Source organism: Hemicordylus capensis, chromosome 4 (genome assembly GCF_027244095.1).
Source record: "Hemicordylus capensis ecotype Gifberg chromosome 4, rHemCap1.1.pri, whole genome shotgun sequence".
Taxonomy (NCBI): Eukaryota; Metazoa; Chordata; class Lepidosauria; order Squamata; family Cordylidae; genus Hemicordylus; species Hemicordylus capensis.
Window position 1 is genome coordinate 188166046 of NC_069660.1, and position 16822 is coordinate 188182867.

Here is a 16822-nt window from a genome sequence, read left to right on the forward strand (position 1 = left end):
AATTGTGTGTCTAATAATACAGGAAAGATGCTGTGTGAAAAGATTGTTATTTTAATAAATGCACACTGGAAGCGATTACAGCTTTGTAGATTGGTTATGTTCACTTATTTATTTGCCTGCATTTTAAGGCCCACAAGGCAACTTACAAAATGGAACAAAACATAAGAATACTTCAACCATTAAAAACATCAGCTAAGACTGAGATAAGATTAGCACTAGATAAGAATGGATGCACAGATGAAGAGTTCTTGGTGTGTGTTAATCATACAAATTTTATAGAGCATACAAAATTTGAATACATTTTTCAGGGGGCAAATAAATGTTCCAGGCAGTTAAATTTTACCTCAGAAAAGCTGATTACATGGTCAGCATGATTTCAGAATATGGCTGTTGAGTTTGGCTCTGTGAGGTTGCATTTTTATTTTCTAAATGTTTGACAATTATCATTGTTATGCCTTTACCACCATGCAGGATGCCTTTTGAATTTTTTGGTGTTATGCACCAAAAGATTTTTGCCGTCTGATAGCACTACTAAATTAATAATATTGGACTTAAATTATGATTAATTATGAGTTGCTATGCTTTCATAGCAAAACAGATAGGCCGGGTTCACACATACATAGCAGGGGAATTTCCAGCCCAAGATATAGAGGCAACTTGAAATTGGCACTGCAGACAGTCATACACCTCAGTTTGTTGGATGTAATCAAGTTGAACCAGAGTTATGTCTGCACCTCCTAGCAAGGCAGTCTGAATGATTCCAGCCTGCCTTTGGCTGACAAGACAGCCACTTTGCAGTCATTGATCTCAAATGCAAAGGGGACTTGCTTGGCTGGAACAAATCAGAGGTCCATGAAGAGTGTGGGTTCAGATGTAGTGCGAACCTCAGGGTAAGCAGCGCTTGATTGGCAAGCCAACTTCAAATCTTAGTTACATATATTAGTCTGAGTTCTCGGGTGAATCTCAGGTTTCTGCCTTGGCATGGGTTCAGTCACAGACAAGTCTGTTACCAACTTTGCGAGTAGGTTCTGTGATATGTATGAACCTACCCATATGAAGATAGATTTGCTTTCTGTCATTTTAGCGTGGTTTCGTGCATCAGGATTGTACTAGATTGCTTGCAAAATCCCTTCCAAATGTGTGATTCTTTGAGTCTATTATATGAGTTTGAGTTTTTGAAGATGCTTGGCACATGCTAATTCCTTTCTGTTCCTTTCTTGTGTTTCCTTTCATTTTGCCTGCAGGCCTTGAATAGAGGTATTGCAGCTGTCAAGGAAGATGCTGTAGAAATGCTAGCCAGCTATGGGTTGGCGTACTCCCTCATGAAGTTTTTCACAGGTCCGATGAGCGACTTCAAGAATGTTGGGCTGGTGTTTGTCAATAGTAAGAGAGACCGAACCAAAGCAGTGTTGTGTATGGTCGTGGCAGGGGCTGTTGCTGCTGTATTTCACACTTTGATAGGTAAGCCACCTCTCCAATTGCTGTTGAAACTGTACTACCGCTTGTGTGAGTAAATGATCCATTTCTCCTCCATGTTTTAAAAACCTTCCTGTTTATGTACATAGTCATGTTAGGTTTTCAGGAAACTGGGCAAGGTTTTGTAGCTAGACGTCTTTTACAAAATGCTGCCTGTGGGATGATGGCGCCAACAGGTCTTCATCATGCACACGCCACTCTTAATTATATGCCTTCCCTGTTTTGTGCTGCCCTCTACCTACCTGTATATGCAAGGTTGCAGCAAAGCTATCAGTGACTGACTGGCAGCTATCTAGGGCAAGCAGCTGATGATTCAGAAAGCTGGGAGCTTGTCAAACTAAATTTTGGTCAAAAATGCCTCTCCTAGTCTTCATCCAACCAGCAATGAATATTTTGTGTGCAAAAAATAGAAAATGGCAGCTGAAAAAGTAAAAAAGAAAAGAAAAACCAGTTGTGGTGAATTAAAGCAGGTGCCTAATAGCACTGAGGGATCAGTCTTCTACAGACTTAACTTTGCAAGCCCAGTCCATTCTGCATTTAAATTTCCTAACTGGCAGAATTTCATTCTCTTGCCCAGTTGTCAGAATATGAGGCTATCACTTGCTCACTCTTTGGTTGATTGTTTCCCCGATTTCCTGTAAGTTGTGTGAGTGGTTTTAGACAACAAAACACAGCACTCTTCAGAGGTACTTTGTTCTTTGTTGCTTTTATATAAAAACTGCTTCTGTCAAAGAGGGATGAGCTTTGCACTTGTTCAGGGGCACTTTCAGAAAAACTGTATTCCCTCAGGATGGAGATGTCAGCCTATACATGCACACAGATACTCATCCTGAGGTGTTAGATCTTAAAAAAAAACAGAAAATGAACAACCCTCCCTTCACCTAATGATAGAGAAGCTCTGTCCATTATGAAAGATTAGGACCATATGCTCCAATCCTCAGAACTGTAGGGATGTTGTCAGTCCAATAAACCCAACCCTGACATTATTTCTAAGTCCAAAGATAAGACAACACCCTAAATACTCCCACGGTTTGTTCGTTTGTTCTGGACTTGTAGCCCTAGGATTTGAAGCAGATTATTGTATTAAAACACTACAATCAAATGTTTTATTTAACACTGGACAAATTACTGTGCTCAGCACTAGGTTCTAGAAATGAGAGCGCTGAGGTCATTTTAGAGATTCCTTTCTAATATCATGGTCACAGGAATTACACAGAAGAGATTCTTCATATCATCACAGTTGTAGCAATTGTTCAACTTTTCCACCTCATTCTTATATGAAGCCTGCAGGGAGGGGATAAACTGAATCTGATGCTACACTGTGGCTGAAACTAAACATTCAGCAGCAAACACAGGATCCACAAGCAAAATGATGGGTCGGAGTGTTGCGTGTGTGTGTGTGTGTGTGTGTGTGTGTGAGAGAGAGAGAGAGAGAGAGAGAGAGAGAATACTTAAAGGGGATTATCTGACACAGATGTCAGAAAGGTATGTTGTTATTATTTACTTCTATCCAGGCTTGTATAGTTAAATTGTATAGTTAAATTGAGGTGTAAAAATTGAATTTCGCCATTATAAAACCTGAACACTCATATCATTCAAACCATCTATCCAATGTGACTTGGAACAATAGGGTGACAAGTGTCACAGTTTCTCCAAATTTCATGCAGGTCCATTGAGAGATGACTAAGATATAGCCTCAGTTTGTAAGAAGCTGATTTCACTTCTTTGTGATGTGTATTTGGCTAAAGATAACACATCTGTTTCTTCTTCTTCTTGTGCCTTTAAATGTACCAGACAATACAGTGGAATGCTTTCTTTGTTTTTTAAAAATCCATTTGGCATTTCTTACAGTCCTTTAAAGTCCCCAATACAATAAACAGATTCTCTAAGGGCACAGATCACAGCACATGGCAGAAGCAGGAGTTGATATCTGTGTGATAAAATGCCTAAAAATGCCTAAAAGCAAGATGGCTGCCTGTCCAGCCAAATGTGAAGGAGGCAGTCTGAGCTGAAAATTATATCGATCATAAAATCCAACCCAACTGTCTATTCTGCTGAAATTTGACATGGAGAAATTAGGTGACAAGCACCACCACCTCCACAAATTTGATACAGATTTGTTGAGAATTGACTGAGATATTGCTGGGTGTTGCATTCACATGGATATCACATTCACACGGGGAAAGGCCAGCGCTCCTTTTCTTCTCTTGGCCCCCTTTTGGCACTTTGTAACTTAACCCCCAGATTTTCATTGACTTAATGTCCCACCATCCACAATTTTGTTATCTGTGGTGGTGGGTGAGTACCTAAACCCCGCTGATGAGGTCCTCCTCCTATACCAGTTTTGTGTTTAGGTTCTTTCTGTGCTATTGTCTGAATGAGGTTGTGTACAGTTAGATTCTCAGTCTGCATCCTCCTCTTCTCAAAATGATGCAAGCCACTTAACATATCATTAAAATGACTGTACTAATACTTTCTTAGCTCTTCTTCAGCATTGCATCATAATAGCATCTTGAGATAGATCGTGCACAAGCCTTACATTACAAAGTTAAGTGTATTATTGGTGCTAAGTAACTTGGATGTTTTCATCTCACATTTAGGGAGAAAGAAGCAAGTACTTAGCATATATCAGTGCCAATCTCCATTTTGCATTAAAATGTTGTATAAGCTACTTAGTGAGTTTAATGAGGTGCTAGCATGCCTCTGGACACTATATATTTCCTCAGATCAGATTAGTTAAAGAAGATTAGCCAATTCAGTTTTGAGGCTGTGTGCTGCTTTTGACATGCTAGCTTTTCATCACATACTGTCAGATTATTTTCAGAATTGTCACCAGAATGTCAGAAATTTGCCTAGAAAATACATCCTTTGTCCAGAGCCATTGGGGAAGAATTGTCAATATAGGATTGAGTTCAACTGCTTGATAATGTCTTTGAAAGCAAATAATAATCTCCTGTTTCAGGAGGACTTTCTTTTGATGATGCAATGATGAAGTCACCTGGATTAAACGTAATCTTCCAAATCTTAGGCTGGAAGCTTTGTTGAATTCATAAATACAATGTTATAAAAGGAGATACTTACAAAATGTTCAGAGCTGATATTTACCAGATGGTCTTCCCAGAATCAATCATGGAACATATATATATATATGTATACATACACACACCACTTTGCAGTTCTCACTCATGTAAGTTGCAATTCTTCTTTGTGGTCTCTGTGCATCATGATTGGCTATGGGCAGAGCTACGGATTGGAACTTTCCAGAGCTATACCAAATATGGAAAAATGAGTGGGAAATGGCTCCTCCTACTGGATAATATGACTCCTTAACTCAGTCTTTCGTCAACCACCTCAAGAGCACCTGACTGTCTGGAAGATAAAAAGGAAATAGGTTGCAGCACACAAGTCCAGAGGGTCCTAGATGCCTCGAGATGGCCCTCCACCTAGAGATGTTATGCAGCCAAGTGGAAGAAGACAGAACTGTCACTTGTCCCAGTCATTCTGGAATACCTGCTGTCTCTACAGGAAGCAGGACAGGCTCAAGCTTCAGTTAGAGTCCACTTGGCAGCTGTTGGGACAAGCAACAAGGTTACGGGTCTTTTCTCTGACCCAACAGTTAAAAAGTTTCTAACAGGTTTGTTAAATTTGTTTCCGTTGTCTTCCAAGCTGACGCCTCCTTGGGACCTACATCTGGTCCTAACCCAGTTAATGCAACAACCCTTCGAGTCCATGGCCTCGTGCAGTCTGAAGCTCCTGTCTCTCAAGACCATGTTCTTAGTTGCTCTTACGTTGGCTCGGAGAATCAGCAAACGGAAAGCCCTATGCTGTGATTCTGTATTCCTTGTCTTTCTTAAGGACAGGGTCATGTTGCTCCCAGACATCTCCTTCCTTCCCAAGGTGGCCTCAGACTTCCATGTATCACAGGACCTGTGTCTACCTATGTTTTCCCCAAACCCGGCATTGTAGGTAGAAAGGGCAACTCTTTGGATGTTCCCAGGGCCCTTGCATTCTACATGGACAGGATAAAGACATTTTGTAAGACCAACACGCTGTTTGTCAGCTATGGAGCACTGTCTGTGGGTCTCCTTAACTCTACTAAGAGATATTCAGTCTGGCTGAAGTAAGCCATCTACCTGGTTTATCAAGTGGCAAAGAAACCTTTGTCTCGCCCTGTCCCTGTGCACTCAACTAGAGCACTGTTGAGTTCAACAGCATTCTGCTGTGGAATTCCATTGGAGGAAGTTTGCAGGGCGACAACCTGGTCCCAGCCTTCCACGTTTATTCGCCACTCCGCTAGATGTCAGATCCAGGTTGCAGGCTTTTTCTTTTCTTTTAATTCCACAGTTCTTCAGTCATTCTTTCAATAAGTCTGCTCCCTCCATCCAGGTAAGGACAGCTTGCTGTCCCAAGTGCATCCCAAGTGTGATGCATCCCAAGTGTGATGCACCAAGACCACGAAGAAGAACACCAGATTTCCTACCTGTAACTAGTTCTTCAAGTAGTGCATTCACACTATCCTCCCCACAGCAGCCTTTCTCTATTGTATCTCTACGTGATTGGGCTTGGCCTGACATAAGGAGTCTTATTATCCACTAGGGGGAGCAATTTCCTGCTCATTTCCCCATATTTTGTATAGCTCTGGAACATTCCGAATTGTGGCGTTGCACAGGCACATAACCCAAGTGTGAATGCACAGAAGGCTACTCGAAGAACTACTGTTACAGATAGGAAACCTGCCCAACACCCTACTATAAACTAGGGCTGCACAACTTTGGTCCTGTTGTTGGACTACAATTTCCCATCCTCCCCAGCCACAGTGGCTAGTAGTCATGGATGATGGGAGTTATAGTCCAGTATCTGCAGGGTGGCCAAAATTGCTTTAAACAGTATGTGGAAAAGGTCTGTACTTCTACACATGAATTACCGCAAATGTGTAAGAAAAATAAATAAATAGTGGAGATTCTAACATGGGAAGAGAAACAGCATTTGCCCCACAAAGGTTTCCTCCAGATAGTCATTATTGGCATGGCATGGTGGGAGACCAGACCATGGAGAAGCAACTCCACAGTGCTGCAGTAATGTATAGATTGAGCCAACCATCAAATCCAGTGATGGATTCTGACCCAGTCTAACAAAACTGAAAATTCCTTCCAGGTCTCTCATTCATTCAGGCCACATATGTTCAACCATGTGGTTACACATGGACTGTACTCCTGTGATAGAAGCACCCACTGAATATTTTTATATCCTTTGGATTTTATCAGCCCTAAATTGAGCACTTGATGGCTTTAAAAGGGGCTTAGACAAATTCATTCATCAATGGCTATTAGTCTTGTGGCTATAGGCCACCTCCAGCCTCAGAGGCAAGATGCCTCTAAATACCAGTTGCAGGGGATCAAGAGCAAGAGAGAAAGTATGCCCTCACCTCTTGCCTGCCGGCTTCTCAGGGGCATCTGGTACGCCACTGTGTGAAACAGGATGCTGGACTAGATTTCCCTTGGGCCTGATCCAGCAGGGCTGTTCTTATGATGGCAGCTTTAAGTTCCATGGCCAGTTCCAAGATTTTGTGGCCCTTGGGCAAGACAAAAAGCTCCCCACCCATCCTTAGCTTGGAAAAGGCAGGACATGTAAACTGAGAATTCTTTCGTGCTGCCTTGGACCTTTCCCGGGTACCCTGTGCAAAGTGAGAATAGTGAGCACTGTTGAGGTAGTCAGCTCTTTGCTAGTGTTAGGAATCAGGTCCCTGACAAATGCCCAACCTTGCCAGACCTGTTGAGTCTGCATTGTGGCAGGAGATAAAAGGAATAAATATCCCACACACCACTTGTTATTTGGACATAATATTTAAGGGTGCTGTTTCTGAATAATGATGTTTGTTAACTTAAAGCAATAAAGCTATGATTTCTGTAAGCTTCCGTGGGATTATTTCCCACCTAATGATTTTAGACTGAAGTGGTTGGGAGCACACAGACTTTGGCTGGCTGTGGTAGCCAGCTCTTATTTCTAATCTCCTGAACCCTCTCCAAGACCTCAGGCAAAGGACTTGGTGAAGGGGCCAGTCTCACATTTCATACCAGGATTTGAAGAGCCTCAGGAGCAGCAATAATTGTTTTTTGAGGGCCTTGAAAGCACGACATGAAATAAAGAAATGACTGCAGCCCTTCCCCATATTCCAAAGGAGTCAGAGGAGGAATGGACTCATTTTCACTTTTGCCAATATCTGCAGCCTCTTGGAAGCTGTGAAAGTCTGCTGGTTTTGAGAGCTTTCTCAGCTTGACGTGAAGTCAGTCATTCAGTTACATTGCACTGTGCTTTGAAGACACTCTGAGACAGTGAGAGGAATTCTTGCTGCTTCCAAATACCTGAAAATCCTGGCAAAACTTGGAAAACGACCCTGCTACATCCCAAAGTAGAGGTGTGGGGAAGGGGTCTCTCATATTGTGCTGGGATTGGGCAGGATGTTGCCAAGAAGTCAGTGATAGTCACCAATACAACCTGGTGACCAACCTCATTTGTAGAGCACTGGTAATGATACCTAATAGTCTGACTGACTTTCATGAATGCTTTAATGATGCTTGTGCATGTAGAATGCATTAAAGATCAGGAGTTGCCGGTATTTCAGGGAAAGAGAAATAAAATTTTATTCCTGGATTTTGTGGTCGCTTTCCACATTTATAGTTCTAGAATGTATTGTAAATGTAAGAACTGGTTATTTTAATAACTCGCAACATTTTCTAATGCAGAACAATAATGTGAAAAATAACATCTTGAAAAATACAGTCACAAGCTCACAGAGTTATGTCTATTTATACATTTCAATCCAATACATACATACATACATACATACATACATACATACATACATAATCTTAGTTCAGTGATTTATAATACCCTGGAGACAGTACTTCCTGGCTGTAGTCAGGAAGAGGCCAAACTGGGAGCTGGATAGAGGGAGATAAATTTGGGGTAAGACATTGGAGGATGTATTGCCTAAACTAGCGCAGGCTTGAAATGAACAACTGGATGCAAAGAGCCAGAGAAAAGAACAAGCTGAGGAAAGACCATTGAGGAAAGAGAGGGAATAGAAGAGGATCCAATTGCTAAGAGTACATGACCTGATCAAAATCTTCTACTAGAGAGCAAGGAGTGAATAAAAGTGTAAAAGTTCCAGTGAGAACTTCTGCCTGAGGCAAGCCGGGCAAATGGCACCAAGAGGAATGGAGACCAGGCCAAGAATAATCCATCCTGGCTGTCAAATAGAATAATTTCTGGAGGGGCGGGGGAGGGCTGAAGAGACCCACCAGTGTAGTTATTTCATTCCTGGCCTTGGAATTACAAAATTAATTATGCTAGGAAATTATATACTCTGTTTGTACTAGGCTTGTAGAAGGTGACATAAGTTAGTCTAAGCAGAGTATGTTGGCTTCATTGTTAAGTTTCCTTGCTTATAATTAATGTGAACTCCCATACCTGTCTCTCTATTTTGAAGCATCCAAAACATTGCTTGTGCATTAAGTACTTGATTTTTTTTTAATTATTTCTGCAGCATATAGTGATTTGGGATACTACATTATTAACAAGTTGCACCATGTGGATGAATCAGTGGGAAGTAAAACACGCAAGGCCTTCCTTTATCTTGCAGCCTTCCCTTTTATGGATGCCATGGTAAGTCTACAGCTTAGAGATGAGTTTACTGTCCTTTCCTCTTGGACACCTTTGTGTATCTATATGGTCTCTCTTCACAGAATGATGTTCCTGTCTATCCAGATGTTTCACACAGGAGGTTGTATTTGGAAACCACATTTTTCACAGAAATGTTTCCTGCCCCCCACCTCACCCCTGGTCATAGCCAATATATTGTGGCTGAATTTGGGTGCAAGAAATGAATGATTCAGATTGTCTCGCGACCATTGCACTAAAAGCTACCATGCAACCTCAGTTAAGTTCAGTGATTCTCGGGGGTTAAAAAGTATCTGTCTGTTTTAGTCCGTCTGTCATTGACTTCATTATTCTGCACCCCTTCAGGCTTGGACCCATGCAGGCATTCTTCTGAAACACAAATACAGTTTTTTGGTGGGATGTGCCTCCATCTCAGATGTCATTGCTCAGGTAAGGATTCATTCCAGTAACAACTGCTTGTACTGTGTAGTGGGCCTAGCCAAATCTACATCATGTCCATGCTAGGAACAGGATCTATTTACAAGTATTGTACAGATGTAGGATCCCCTATAAGGGGTGTGTGTGTGATATCAGCACTGGGGAGGGGCACTAAATATATTTGAAATCTCAAAGGCTTTCTGAGTTGTCATGTTGACGATGATGTTGTATGATATATCCCATGTATTGTGGTGTTGCTGCTGTTACTAATTTGCTGAATTTTTTTAGATCTGCCTATGCTTCACTTTGGTTGTGTCATGTCCAGTAGGAATAAATATGACCAGACAAATACATGTTCAATAGGAATGGTGATAAAAATTCGTGGTCTTAAATCCGCCTGATGGATGATCTCCACTTGGGAATCGACAGAGGGAATGTGACTCTGTTGGTCCTTTTGGACCTCTCGGCGGCTTTCAGTATTATTGACCACAGTATCTTTCTGGAGCCTGAGGGGTTTGGGAGTGGGAGGCAGTGCTTTGCGGTGGTTCCGCTCCTACCTCTCAGGCAGGTTCCAGATGGCGTCCCTTGGAGACTGTTGTTCTTCCAAATCTCAACTTTTATATGGTGTCCCTCAGGGCTCCATATTGTCTCCAATGTTGTTTAACAGCTACATGAAACCGCTGGGAGAGATCACCAGGGGATTTGGTCCCCTGATCCCCACATCTCCTAACTTCATTGGGAGAAGGCATAACCACCCAAATCCAGGGCCTGAATGCCTGTCTGGACACAGTAATGGGCTGGATGAGGGATAACAAATAGGCTTAATCCAGATAAGACGGAGGTACTTATTGAGAGAGGTCGGAACTTGGGAGATGATTTTGATCTGCCTGTTCTGGATGGGGTTACACTTTCCCAGAAGGAACATGTACACAGTCTGGGGGTGCTTCTGGATCCCAACCTCTCTCTGGTTACCCAGGTTGAGGCGGTGGCCAGAGGTGCCTTCTATCAGCTTTGGCTGATACGCCAGCTGCGTTCATTTCTTGAGATAAATGACCTCAAAACAGTGGTACATATGCTGGTAACTTCCAGGCTTGACTACTGCAATGTGTTCTATGTGGGGCTGCCTTTGTACATAGTCCAGAAACTGCAGCTGGTACAGAATGCGGCAGCCAGGTTGGTCTCTGGGTCATCTTGGAGATACCCTATATTGAAAGAGCTACACTGGCTGCCGATAAGTTTCTGGGGAAAATACAAGGTGCTGGTTAATTGTTAAAACACAATTCCAGGCTTTTAATTATATTTACAGTTTTAATATTTTTAACTTGTTTTAAGTTTTAAATGGTTTTAATGTATAAATTTTGTTTTGATTGTCTTTTTATTGTGAACCAGTCTGAGATGCTAGTTTTGGCCAGAATAGAAATTTGTTAAACAAATAAATATAAATATATATTGCGTATTATTTGTCTCATTCAGTATATGTACTATATTTCCACTTTTTGTGTGTTTCTTTAAGGAATATTTCACTTTTTAAAAGAAGTTACACTACAAAACCTTTTGTAGAGTTTTAATTTTTTTACTATCTCAATGTTATTGTTCCTTGCCTTTTGCTTAGTTTCTCTTGCTTTTTGCTATTAAATTATCCTAATGTGTCACACCTTAATTTGATATTTGATTGAGTTTTTGCCATTGAATATCTCTGTTTTTTGGAGTGTTAGATATTATTTTAAGGCCATTCTTCCTGAGCCCCCTATCCATACCCACAGCTCTTGATGAAAAACCTTCCCTGAATAAAATGTTGGCTCCTGCACAGCCTAATTAAAATGTTGGCTGCTTAAGAGAGACTTGTTTGTGAGTGGGTGGGGGGAGGGAGGAGTTGGCCATTGCATTTTTATAAACAGAGTAAGGCATTTTTAAAATCTGTAACTGTTTAGCGGCCAACACCTCTGAATAATGATGACAGTACACATTATATCCCAAATACTATGGCTAAGTCCAAAGTGGCTTGATTTTCTTGTAGAAATGCAATGTTGTGTTTTAGTAACAGTCTCTTTCTTCTTCTTCCTCTCTTTTCTCTGACAGGTTGTTTTTGTAGCCATTTTGCTCCACAGTCACTTGGAATGCAAAGAACCTCTCCTCATCCCCATATTGTCTCTGTACATGGGAGCGCTTGTCCGATGTACCACTTTATGCCTGGGTTACTACAGAAATATACATGACATTATTCCTGACAGTAGCGGGCCAGAGATGGGGGTATGTCTTTATTATGCATTTGTAGATATAACTGTATGAGTACACCCAGCCTTGTGAATTAAGCCACAAACCTCCCAGCCCATCTGCCCATATTTGCTCACCCAAACCTATGCAAGTTATTTGTGGTATATCAAACACTTGAAAGAAAAAGGAACCAATTCTCAGCTTTCAAAAGCTTCCCTACCTGGTTGCACAGAAAGAGATTGTTACCACAGCTGGGCAGGCAAGTGACTACTTACTAGCCTACAGTGCACCCTCTTACCAGGGTTGTAAATATGCTTATGATTTTTTGTTATGTATAATAGAACCACAACAACAGCATAGTGTCCATTATTTGACAGCAAGTGCTGCTGATTTTAGTGTAAATTAGTGTTTTTTACTTACACCATACCATTAAAGTTTGTGAAGTATGGCAGCTGAGATAATGTCTTAATATTGTATACAAAATGTCTTTTCATTGTCTGTCTCTCTCTTTCTTGCTGATTATGCCTGTCATATCGTGGTCTCTCTCCCGCCCATTTCAGTAATGACAACATTTTTTGCATATCTGTTGTGACTGAATTGCATGTTACAATTTCCTTTTAGTAGCTCTCTCTGCTGATCACATGCTTTAAGAAGCGGGTATGATCAGCACAGAGCCAAGAAAAGCCAAGGGGATATATTTATAAATATACTGCATTAGAGGCATTATGAGGCATTAAAGGCATACATCAAAAGCCTGCGATCTTCTGAAATATTATCTTGCAAAAAGGATGTTAGAACACTTATTTCTTTGAATGCTTTGTGGCAGATAATAGTTACAGATATTTTTTATGAGTACTAGAACTCTTCTCTCATTAATTAAATGCCCAGTGCAGCAATAATCCAAGTCTGTTGTTATTAATATATTTATTTATTTATTGAATTTCTGTACCGCCTAATATAGAAATCTCTAGGCGGTGTACAGATTAAAACATAATATAAAACATTTAAAATTCATAAAACAGATAAAAATCAAAATAGATAAAAACTATTTATTTATTGAAGTGGGATTATATACCCTACTCTTCTTTAGAGGAGCCCAGAGTGGTGTACATGGTTATGTTTATCCTCACAACAACCCTGTTAGTTAGGTTAGGCTGAGAGATAAGTGAATGGCCCAGAGTCACCCAGTGAGTTTCAGATCTAATAGCTATCTTAGCCCCCTTTTATTGGATGGACTAGTGAGGTTTTTTTGTGATCCTCTACTTCATTCTCTTTGCTCTGGTGAGTTCTGATATCATATCTCTAGCTTTTGGAAAAGGAATTTGTTATCAGTTCTATTGGCTTTGCTGTGATATTTTGTTTCACAAAGTCTCTCTCCTTATTCAATCCTTCAGGGAGATGCTACAATAAGAAAAATGCTAGGTTTCTGGTGGCCATTGGCATTAATTTTGGCCACGCAGCGAATCAGCCGGCCTATTGTCAACCTCTTTGTATCCCGGGATCTGGGTGGCAGCTCAGCAGCTACAGAGGTATGAGTCTGTGTAGTAAGAGGATAAGTTATCCTAGTCTGCATAGTAGCTTCCTTTTCATGGTGAGAAGCCATAGTTCAGTGGAAGAGCACATATGTTGCATGCAAAATGACCCAGGTTCAATCCCTGGCACCTCCCGTTTAAAACAATTTCAGGTAACAGAACAGGAACCTCTCTCTCTGATACCTGCTGCCTGTTAGACATGACAATGCCAGGCTAGTAATGGCCTGATTTGATTCATATGAGACTTCACAACATTTCCAATTTAGTGCTGACACACAAATCTGAGAGTGTATGGAAACTACTATGCAGACCTGCCCTGATGAACATGCTCCTAGGACATTCTTATTCCCACAGTTACACCTATTGAGGGTTTTCCTAGTTGATAGCTTCCACTAGGAAAACATCTCTATCAAGACTGTCAAATGTCTCTAGGGACTTCATTGTCTCTATCAAGAGATTTCCAGTGCTTCTGGTCTAGAAATGCACATGATTCCGCAGTTCAGTCAAAAACATGCTCTTTTTAAAACTACAGATGGGTAAACAACTCCCTCCAGGAGGCAGGCCTCAGAAATCTTGTTCATTCTACATGGGAATAAGTTCACTGCTTGCTCTATTCCATTGTCAGATTAGAGCCATGTGTGACTCACAGTGTGTAGAGGCTAAAGTTGCAAGCCTGTGATCAGGACCTGTATTATGTTTCGGTCTTGATTAAGTTTATTACAGTCCGAGACCAAACAGAAACAAGGGGTGAGGGGGAATGCAAAAGTATAGGAAAACCCATACAGCTTATAGCTTACATCACATCCATTTATGATATTACACTAAATCACTAAATCAATACTCGGAGACCAATACTTCCCTGGGGAATAAAATTGTAGCTCTAACCATCAGACTCCTAATGGAGCAGGCCCTGGAGCAAAATTTTTCAACATTAAGAGTAATGTCCATGTTGGAGCCTGAAAGAAGGGAGATATAAAATTTATCTGACCGGCCTAGAAATTTCCTTAAAATTTGAGTTATAAAAAGAAAACAAATGTCTCTATAAAACTGATGGTATAACAACCTGTGGTCCACAGTTTCAGCCTCCCTCATCTTGGGTAATTGATATTTTAAGTATTCTACTTTAACATGATTGTAGTTGCTAAGTGCAAAGAATGCATTCTCTTGAAAGCAAATGCTTCTCATATAATCAGCTGATCTCTGACTTCATTAGTGCCCATTGTTCACTTGTTCTTTTCACTTCCGTTTCTGAAAGCATCACTGCTGAAAGTGCTGGCAGCATCAAAAGTTGGAGAATCCTGCCAACACACAAGCTGAGTGTACGGCAAATTTCCATCTGTGGTGCTACCAGTAGCTCTTGATTTTGGCAGGGAGAGAAAAGAAGGACATCTATGAAGAACAGTTAGTTTTCGTGTTTTACTTGATTCCTGGATTTTCTCATCGGAAGCTTTGCTGAGCTTAGATTTGGTCAAATACAGATGCAATGCTTCTAATCTCCAAACCATTATTAGTTGACTGGGAGCATTCCATGGGCTCCCTCTTTCCTTCTTTGCTTGTGTGCAAATTTCCACCCCTTTGGAACCCACCATCATGTTTGGAACCCACCATCATGTTTCGATGGGGCGGTTTATAAATGTAATAAATAAATGTTAACCATGGTAATCTTTTAGTCAGAATTTTTGCAGACTAGCATCTCACACTGGTTGCAAACTCTGGTTTGAAGCTAACCAGGGTCAGTCATTAACTTTGGTGCAGAGAGATGGATAACAAATGTCTTAGATTGAGGCAGGGAGAAAATAGATTAAGATCTTCTAATCTCTGGGTGATTGGCAGTAGATCATGAAGGGCTTCTGGCTCTCTGGCACAACAACAACAAGGCGCTCCCTCACCTGTCCTCTAAATTAGATTGTTGAAACAAGAAAGCTTGTAGAGAACCAGGAGTGTATTGCTTGTTGAAGGAAGAGGTATGAAAACAAACTCCTTGGCTGAGCTTGGCCACAAAGGAATCTCTTTATTCTATGGCTACCTCTCAAGGTGCTACTTTGCACCTAACTCTGGTTAGTAGACCTTGGGGTTCTAATTAAAAAATAGAACTCATTAGCCTTGAGACTGCCCATCCCTATCTTATATAATAAATTACATACATACATGTTATCTTTCCTTTCCAGCTTCATTAGTGCATTCCTGAAAAGCATAGATCTGCTAGTTATAGCTTTTTGCCCCCTATTGTGGTTATGAACCACATGGATGTCTGACCATCTAAAATGCTGCTGCTGGGACTCTGATAAGATTATCTGTATATTGGGTAAGAAGCAAGTTTAATGAGCTTCTTTGAGGATTTGACCTGTAATTTTCTCTTTTCCCTCTCCTGCCTTAGGCAGTGGCAATTCTGACAGCTACATATCCAGTGGGACACATGCCATATGGCTGGTTGACAGAGATTCGAGCTGTTTATCCTGCTTTTGACAAGGTGAGCTTGTTTTCTGTGATGAAAGCAAACCCTTCACTTCTCTTTTAAATACCTCCCTGCCAAGTGTGCTCTCTCAGATACCTCGGGTTTATAACAGTTTGGCACTTTCAAAAGATAAGACAAAACAAGACCCTATGAATTTTCATGGTTGTCACTTGTTTTCTGTAGTAGTATATGCTGAGAAAATAATATATAGATAAAAGGCAATTCAATGTTCTGTCTTTTGGCTCTGCTGAACTGCTGCTATGGCAGGGGGATGAGGGAGCCATAATGTTTCTTCTGATGGGGTTCCTGAGCTAGCTTCTCATTGCAGGGAAAATTCACCACAAGGAGCCAGGCACAGTTGGGAATCAGAAGGTCTTTCCAAACTTCTTGCTTGTAATGGTTACAGACCATATTGGCAGCCACCATCCAAAAGCAGAGGTGTACGTAGGTAATTTTGGGGCCTAGACCTAAAGGCCTTTGGAGGTCCCCCCCCCTGCAAATTAAGCATCATCATGTTCCACTGGGCAACCACACCAGCTGGGACAGACTAAAGAGGATTTGGGGGCCCCCAGGGGCTGTGGAGGCTCTGGACTTCGGCCCGGAAGTCCAGGGTTAAGAGCGCCTCTGGCAAAAAACAATGTGCAGCTCCATACTATTATGATACCAACAGCATAGTGGACTTCCTGTGTGAACCAAAGATGCACACCAGAGCTCTCTGCAATGTTGCACGATGTTTAGGACACATTCAGTTGATGCCAGGAACCTGTCCTTCCAGAAATTAGTGGCTGGCCCTCCATGCAAATGAAGAATGTACCTCAGAATCCTCAGTGATGTCATGGGAGTACTGGATTCACACTGGGATGCTCTAGCCCACCCGGCATTGAGTGGCAAAAAGTCTCGAGCCAGCCCCAGCTATGGCAGTAGCTTCTTGGGTGAAGGATGATGAGTTATGGAGGAGTGGGGAGGTTTTTCAAACCCTTGCTCTGCAAGTCTTCATCCAAGCCCCATCAGCTCTTGGATGACAATCCCCACACTTGCATAAATAAGC

The 16822-nt window shown here is 41.4% G+C and overlaps 1 protein-coding gene across 8 annotated transcripts in view; it reads left to right on the forward strand.

Moving 5' to 3' along the window:
- Positions 1-16822, forward strand: part of ANKH (ANKH inorganic pyrophosphate transport regulator) — a 144078-nt gene that overhangs the window by 100240 nt on the left and 27016 nt on the right. For 7 of the 8 annotated variants that reach the window (XM_053313617.1, XM_053313621.1, XM_053313623.1 and 4 more), the window contains exons 2-7: positions 1245-1461; positions 9023-9141; positions 9502-9585; positions 11653-11823; positions 13182-13316; positions 15697-15789. In XM_053313617.1, coding sequence (XP_053169592.1) covers positions 1245-1461; positions 9023-9141; positions 9502-9585; positions 11653-11823; positions 13182-13316; positions 15697-15789 — 819 coding nt within the window. Of the gene's footprint in view, positions 1-3; positions 252-1244; positions 1462-9022; positions 9142-9501; positions 9586-11652; positions 11824-13181; positions 13317-15696; positions 15790-16822 lie in introns of those variants that run through there. The other variant, XM_053313616.1, reaches the window with a different exon arrangement.